Raw genomic sequence first — 8997 nt, 5'->3', positions numbered from 1 at the left:
CAGTACAAGGGAACACCAGGGCCAAGAAGTTGGAGTGGGTGGGTAGGAGAGCAGGGTGTGAGTGTATAGGGGATTTTAGGGATAGTATTTAAAATGTAGATGAAATAAATACCTAATAAAAAACTTGAAAAAAAAAGAAATCTGGTCCAATAATGCACACAGTACCTGTAAAATATGTACTTGATCACCTGTGGCTATCATATATAAGCCTGTATAAAATGGCATGTGCTATTATCTAGAAAATAGTTTAGAACTATAAGGCCCCATGATTGTAGCAAGAATAATGGATCTAAAGTTGTATAATTATTCTCTGCTTTCTACCAGGCTTGTCCTGGTGTTCTATAGTCTGTGTCTAGTGCAACTAAAGGTCTGATTTTACCTATTGGCTTTTTTCCTGTGTTCTATTGGGAGGAGGAGACAACTGGCTTCAGAAATGTAGGCAGATGTTAAGAGGCTGTGTTTCTTATTATATCCTCTCTTTTCATGTTTGTTACCTTCATATATGTTCTTCTACTGTTCTTGAAAGACCACTTTCATTCTTTCTGAATTCCACTGACTGCTCCTTAGGAGTAAGAGTTAGCAATTTCCTCTCATGTTTACTTCAATACTGTCTCTACGTAAGTAAATATATTCATCATTCAATGCCTTTCTATTAGACCTCTGAATGTAGCTTACACCCAGCTAACCATAACCTTAACTGTGTTCTTAACTGTGTTTACATGAGCAGCACAAAGCCTATTTGTCTCTTCTGCCTGTACTGTAGTAGCTCATTTTATGCATCATGGTGACAGTGGTTATCTTTCATAGGTGGTACTACTGATAATGATGGCTCTTTCTTCTTTATAGAGCATAGTATTTCTATATTTCCATCAACTAACTTGTTTTGTGTGTGTTTTTTAAAATCTTTATCCTTATTTGATTGGGTGGATTTTTTTTTTTTTAGCAGTTGTGCAAAGTGAGTCAGCTTTTGACATCTGCTGATGGAAATGCATGAAAGTCAGTGACATACATGAGCTATATCTCAAAGTTATTTGTTTCTAAATCTGTTCATTCTTCCAAGAAAACTGTTTAATATAAAAAACTGGCAATATCATCTCAACTCCCAAGGCTGCTTTTAAGTAACATTAAAAAAATTAGACTTCATGCTAAGTTACCTTGTACCATACAACATCAGGTTCCTGATCAGACTTCTTAAAGTCATCCATGTCTGGGCATGAGATCTCCTTTCTTTTGGTAACTTCAGATTTCTCTAAGTAGCGGATCCTGCTATTGTAGCACAGGCCTGATTCATTCTCTGCAACAGTCAAGGACATTGACACCTTCATGCAATATGTGGAGTTTCTGTAGGAACAAAGAAATAAGAAAATGGCTTTATTGGCTGTTTACAACTTTTGCACTCTATATATTTCAAGAGTATTGACTTTTCCATTTAGGGCATTGCCTAGAAATAAGAAATGACATCAAACCAACACATAGCGACTTTTGTCTTCAACCAACAAAATGGTGTGAAGCAAAATGGTTATGGGAACATTCCTGATTATGAGATAGTTAGAGAGTTCCAAGGCTAAGATGTAGCAATCTATGAAAATGTAACACAATCAGGCTTCATTCCTAGCAATAAATACTGTTTCCTGAAATTTTAAAGAGAAAAGTTGTGAGATTCTTATGAGAACTGTAGTCATAGACATTTTTGTTCTTTGTGCCATTTGGTAGTTTTCCTAGTGATTATAGAACTTAACATTGGTTTCTAAGCCAACTATTCCTTCCCTAGGATGTATATAAGTATATATGTATACAGGATACCTGTTAACATATATAGCTTTTATTTTACTTAACTTTTTAAAATCATATTCAAGATTGTAGTGACTATGCTTGTATACTCAGATTTACACTTCTCTTTCAAGGGTAGAATCACTAGGTTGACATAACTATATATTTCTAGTTGAGTTTGAGATAAGCATTACTTATCACAACATAAATTGTTTTTTATCACTCAAGAATAAGGCTCAGTTCAATCAGTGGTGATCAAAGTTGTCTGAAATAACAAAACATATTCCTACATTCTCAGAGGGAAGGGAGCCCCCTTGCTTACTATAATGGTTGATGATAATTGTCAATTTGAGAGTATCTATAGTCATGTAGGAGAACTACCCTGATCATGATTCACTATAGTACCTAATTCGATGATGTTAATAACATTTAGGGTAAGTCTTCCTACCACAAGAAACCCATTCTAAAACCATATATATGTGTTTAAAGTACTTCTTGAAATGGGCTAGTGGTGGGAAGTCCTACCCCTAGACAAAGATTGATAATCAACTAATGACTGCTAACAAATAAAGAAACAGCTTCCCCTTAGGGATGAATTCCCAATAGGTTGCCCACATACAAAAATAAATACAACCACAGGATCTCTCTCTCTCTCTCTCTCTCTCTCTCTCTCTCTCTGTGTGTGTGTGTGTGTGTGTGTGTGTGTGTGTGTGTGTGAGGGATATAATAATCAAAGAAAAAGACTACCAATTTGAAAAGTTGAGCACTTATTAAAAGTAAGGTTGCAAATATATATGCCTACATTTAACAAATTTGAATAATTTTAAGCAAATAAATCAATATTTTATCTTTGTTTCTTTGTTTACATGATTTTTTTCTCTAACCAGGTCAGAGATGTTAACCACATAAAGGGAAACTGCAATGCATGAGAGTAAAGATTCAGAAGATTCTGGGCAGATGTTATAGAGACCCTAAGAGAACACAAATGGCAGGGCAGTGGTGGCAAATGCCTTTAATCCTAGCACTTAGGAGGCAGAGGAATTTCTGAGTTCAAGGACAGCCTGGTCTACAGAGTGAGTTCCAAGACAGCCAGGGCTACACAGAGAAACCCTGTCTTGAAAAAACAAAACAAAAGAAAACAAAACAAAAGAGAGAGACAGAGACAGAGAAAGAACACAAATGCCAGCCCAGGCTACTATATCCAGCAAAACTCTCAATTACCGTAGATGGAGAAACCAAGATATTCCACTACAAAACCAATTTTATACAATATCTTTTCACAAATCCAACACTACAAGGAAAACACCAACCCAAGGAGGGAAACTATACCCTAGAAAAAACAAGAAAGTAATCTTCTTTCAATAAACCCAAAAGAAGATAGCCACACAAACATAAAAATAACATCAAAAATAACAGGAAGCAACAATCACTATTCCTTAATATCTCCTAACATCAATGAACTCAATTCCACCAAAATGACATAGACTAGATACATAAATAGGACCCAGCATTTTGCTGCATACAGGAAACACTTCTAAGTATTAGAGATAGACACTACCTCCAGAGTAAAGGACTGGAAAACAATTTGCCAAGCAAATGATCTCAAGAACATGCTGGAGTAGCCAATCTAATATCAAATAAATTCAACTTTCAACCAAAGTTATCAAAAAGGATAAGGAAGGACACTTGATTCTCATCAAAGGAAAAATCTACCAAGAAGAACTCTCAGTTCTGAACATCTATGCTCCAAATGCAAGGGCATCCACATTCATTAAAGAAACTTTAGTAAAGCTCAAAGCACACAGTACACCTCACACAATAATAGTGGGAGACTTCAGGACTCCACTCTCATCAATGGAAAGAGACACAGTGAAACTAGCAGAAGTTATGGATCAAATGGATTTAACAGATACCTATAGAACATTTCATCCTAAAACAAAAGAATATACCCTCTTCTCAGCACCTCATGGTACCTTCTCCAAAACTGACCTGATAATAATAAAACCTGATAATAAAACCAGCCTGAACAGATACAATAAGATTGAAATAATCACATGCATCATATCAGATCACCATGGACTAAGGCTGGTCTTCAATACCAACAAAAACAAAAGAAAGCCCACATACACATGGAAGCTGTACAACGCTCCCATCAATGATGACTTGGTCAAGGGTGAAATAAAGAAAGAAAATAAAGTCTTTTTGAGCCAGCATGCATGTGTCCTCACAGGTCTGCACCACATGGGATCCTAGAGCTGAAAATAGAAGAGGATGCATGCCTACATCCCTAACCCAGACACTATCTGCAATTGATAGCCACTTGCAAATGTTTTTTCCATGGGAATCTCACTGGAGAAAAAAGCCACTGTTAAGGGTATACAGCTAACAGAAAACAAACACAATGGCACCTTTGAAGGTTCTTTGTCTCATAATGTTAAGTCAGGGAATTTTTTTAACACTTTAGGTCTTTGCATATGTATTATGGCTTCTAGTTGTGTGATTCTGTGTGATTCCTGTGTGTGCAAATGTGTGTGCCTTGGCTTCTAAAAAAATAAAGAAAAAAAAAAGAAAAAGAAAAAGAAATAACAGATAGAATGCATAGTTCTATAAGATAAGTTCACTATCCAAAATGCACTTATCAGTGAGCAGAAAATAAAGTAAAAGAAAGGACAAATCTAATACAGAGGTTTCTTTACAGTGCACAAACTTTAAACTAGGACAGACAAGATTTAGCTACTTCAGTGACACAAACAAAACCCAATGCCAAACATGGACAACTTCTCTTCAAGTTCTTGATCAAAGAAATTCAAGAATCTTATAAAACAATTCAGCTATTGACCATGTCCTTGGTTGTCTCCCAGAACTTGAAGGTCAGTATTATTGAAGACAGCACACACTTTAAACACAGGACTTATAAGAATAGCAGCCTTATTTATAATAGCCAGAAGCTGGAAAGAACCCAGATGTCCCTCAATAGAGGAATGGATACAGAAACTGTGGTACATTTACACAATGGAGTACTACTCAGCCATTAAAAACAATGAATTTATGAAATTCTTGGGCAAATGGATGTATTTGGAGGATATCATCCTTAGTGAGGTAACCCAATCACAAAAGAAGTCACTAGATATGTACTCACTGATAAGCGGATATTAGCCCAGAAACTTGGAATATCCAAGACACATTATGGAAAACAGAAGAAAATCAAGAAGGATGACCATTTGTGGATACTTCATTCCTCCTTAGAATAAGGAACATAACTCTCATGAAAGGTTATAGGTACAGAGACAAAATTGAGAGCTAAGATGAAAGGATGGACTATCCAGAGAGTACCCCATTCGGGAGTCCATCCCATCATCAGCCACCAAACCTAGATACTAATGCTCATGCCAGCAAGATACTGCTGAAGGGACCCTGATATTGCGGCCTCTTGTGAGGCTATGCCAGTGCCTGGTAAACACCGAAATGGATGCTCACTGCCAGCTACTGGATGGAACACAGGGTCCCCAATGGAGGAACTAGAGAAAGTACCCAAGTACCTGAAGGGGGCTGCAACCCTGTAGGTGGAACAAACCAGTAGCCCCTGGGTTTGTGTTTCTAGCTGCATATGTAGCAGATGATGACCTAATCGGCCATCAGTCGGAATAGAGGCTCCTTGGTCTTCCAAACTCTATATGACCTAGCACAAGGCAAGGCCTGGGCCAAGTAGTGGGAGTGGGTGGGTAGGGGAACAGAGGTGGGGGGGAGGGGTATGGGAAACTTTCGGGATAGCATTTGAAATGTAAATAAAGAAAATAATAATAATAAAAAAAAAGGTAAAAAAAAAAAAAAAAAGAATAGACCTGGAGCTCACTTAGGTACCTCAATCATAAGAACTAATTGTCATCTTATCTAAAGGTGCTATGCAAACTTCCAAGGGGGAAAAACAATCAACAGTGCTACCCAGCTGTAAAACCTACGAGCTTCAACAATGACAAGCATGGCACGATATGCGCAATGGTACGACAGTAAACTTATATTTGGGAGTGGGGGAGGAACCAACAATTCTCTAATTGGATGTACAGACAGCTCATGCTGGAATCCATGCCTGGTGGTGTAAACCTCAACAGCTACCCATGGTTGCATAAGTCATAGATCCTAGAGGAGAACCCACTTACTGATACTTTCTTAACCAGTGTAATTTATAGCTGAATTTTAAATACTTATCCTTATACACATATACAGATGTATCTCTCACCAAAGAAGTTTCATTGTGCAACAGAGACTGGCCATTTAGTAAAGTCAATATGCAAAGCTCAGCTGACTGTAGGAACCTCAACTCCAAGAGATACAGTAGCAACACAAACCCTAAACCTAAGCCTCATGGAACATTCTGGAATGAGGTACAAGATTATAAATGCTAGAGGACCAGGATGCTATGAGATAGTGTCTTCTTTACTCGACAGGAAAGTTATATCCACAAAATCTCAAAAGTATGTTCACTTATATAAGAACCATATAATCACAAGACCAGGTGATATGTTAACTTGGGTGAGGGAAATCTCTCAAGTACCTACCCCTAGATGAAAAGCCATAGGAAATTAATGACTGCTGAGAGATAAAGGTTCAGTCTTTTTTTACGGATGAACTTCCTCATAGGTTATTGAATCTCAAGTGGTCAGTACTAAACAAATACACATACACGCAACACTAAATTGAATCAGCAAGCATATATATGTATATGTATATGTATATGTATATGTATATGTATATGTATATGTATATGTATATGTGTGTGTGAAAGAGAAATAGAGAGAGACAGAGGGACAAAGAGACAGACAGACAGACAGACAGTCAGACAGACAGACAAACAGAGACCAAATAATTAAAGAAGAGTTCATTAATTTAAGAGGAAGTGGGAATGTGGGGAACATGGGCAGAGTTTAGGGAAGAAGGAGGGATAAAAATGATATAAATACTGTTTTAATATATTAAATTCACAAAAGTTTTAAATTAAAATTTAAAAGTAGGTTGACATTTTTAAAGTAGTATTGTAATAATCTACATCGTGCCAAATAAAATATGTAAAATATCAAGTATACTATTTGTCATATATTAGGTATTCAATAAATTATAATTATAAAACCAGAATTTTTAGTATAGCTTTTGGTTATCCATATTATCAATAATGACAAGCATTCACAAATATATTTTACAGACAAAACAATGATTGCAAACAGTTAAAGTAATCCAGTTGGTTAGGACAGTTACTTGAACAGGAAATAGTCTGCAGGTGTTAATTTGGGGAACAAATCAAATACCAGAGGACCAGGAAAGTCTGAAAGGATCAGAAAGATACACTGAATTAGATACTAAAAGGAGAACAAATGAAAAGACATTTTCAGGTACTATAAAATACTAGCTACAAGACAAAGGTCAGAACTTTGGAGGTTAAAAGGTTAATGATGGCCCACTAAATTTTCTGGTAGACTTTTTGGACAAATGTTTTCTATAATAAAACCCAGACCTCCAGGCAAAGATTTGCAGGCACAAGAGATGCTCTCATGTGCTCATTCTCCAACCTCTCCAGAGACTAAATGATTTAGACCCTGTGAACAGCACTTGTATTAACATGGGGTGACCGTAAGGGCAGGGGACTCACCCTGAAGATGGCTGATGAGTTGCAGGAGGAAATGTTTCAATCCCCCCTTAACCCTTAAAACACAAACAACCTTAGGCCAGAGCCCTGCTTATACTCATTCTAGCTCTGCTCACTGGCATGTCAATTGTGGCTGACAAATTGCTTGTTAACCCATGAACAAGCCCTAATATGAAATGGTTGGTGATAACCAAGGTCTCCGGAACTTAAAGACAAGGCCTAGTTTGAGTCCTGTTGTCACTGAGGCTGACCTAGTAGAGGTGTGATCAAGGCTTCCTGACAGCCCGAGATTCAAGTTGATTTTTATTAGTCATGTAATCCAGCTCTGGCATAGTTCCTGCTAACAATCTTGCATTATTTAGATTTTATTTTGAAAAATGCCTCAGGCCAGTTCTATTTTAAAAAAATCCTGCAAGTGGGGCCTAAATGCTACTTTTCTTTCATTAGGTACAATTAGAGCTCTGCTAGGTTGAGGAGGCAGGCTGACTAGTATGCAAGAATGACGATCATAATTTTTTATTCTCTTCCTCTTCACATCCCAAGAGGGACAAGAAACACACTCTGGCTTAATGTAAGGAAAGGGCCTTTACAATGCTATCCCAGCAATAGCTTACGATTACTTGCATCTGTAATCTTTGCAAGGAGAATCATCTCTTTGTATCCATAAGGGAATTGTTCCAGGATGTCCCAACACACTTCCGAAGCAAAAAGTTTCAGATGCTTAAGCTTATTTTTAATAGAAGATAATATTATATTTGCATATAACTTGTGTACATTCTCCTGGATACTTACAATCATTTCCAAATGACTCATAACTAATAAAATGTAGAAGCTATGCAAATATGTAAATAATGATTATACTATATTGTCTAGTGACTACTGACAAAAAGTCAGTACGTGTTCAGTACAAGACAGTATTATTTTATTATTATTTATTATTTATATCTTTGGTTCATAGATATTTGGGTCGATGAGTGTAAAACTTACAAAACAAAAATAGCTGCCTCTAAGTCCACAGTTTTTATCATAGTTAATTCTACCATCATATGGGAAAATGAGTGGGCAAGGTATCAAATAACAGGAATAAAATATAAATGTAAAGATGATTAAAAATTAACTTTGTAAAATGTATCTAGCTAAGATGAAGATCTCTTGGTTGTTAATCTCAGAAATGGATACTAACATTGCTTAACACTCAAACTAATTTGTGGTTACCATGTCAATTTTGTAACCTGGTAAAATTAGAAGTATATGTTTTCAAATAACATACTAAGAATAATTTTATTGACATATGTAGCAAATCTGCTGCTCCAAATTTTCAAATAAATGCCATATCTTTCTATACAAAAGTTTAATGCCTGCTAGTTTAAGTTGCATTTCTTGCTTTTTTTTTTCTATCAAAGGCAATTCTAAGAGGGAATGTTGATAAAACAGTTTCTCAGGCAAATGCAAGACTAAGACTTTCATATAAAAAAATCGAAATATCCATTATAACTCACACTTACAAGTTGTTTACATTACAAAATCTAAAGTTGGTTTGAGTATATATGATTTTGTGTAACACATGGGTTAATCAAGTGTCAGGAGTC

General features: G+C 36.3%; 1 protein-coding gene across 1 annotated transcript in view; it reads right to left on the bottom strand.

Annotated features, from left to right (window-relative positions):
- Positions 1-8997, bottom strand: part of Il1rapl2 (interleukin 1 receptor accessory protein like 2) — a 1246644-nt gene that overhangs the window by 620784 nt on the left and 616863 nt on the right. The window contains exon 4 of the mRNA XM_021187858.2: positions 1155-1341. Within this exon, the coding sequence (XP_021043517.1) occupies positions 1155-1341 (187 nt within the window). The remainder of the gene's footprint in view (positions 1-1154; positions 1342-8997) is intronic.

Source organism: Mus pahari, chromosome X (assembly GCF_900095145.1).
Source record: "Mus pahari chromosome X, PAHARI_EIJ_v1.1, whole genome shotgun sequence".
NCBI classification, from domain to species: domain Eukaryota; kingdom Metazoa; phylum Chordata; class Mammalia; order Rodentia; family Muridae; genus Mus; species Mus pahari.
This window is presented reverse-complemented; position numbering and strand designations above follow the sequence as displayed.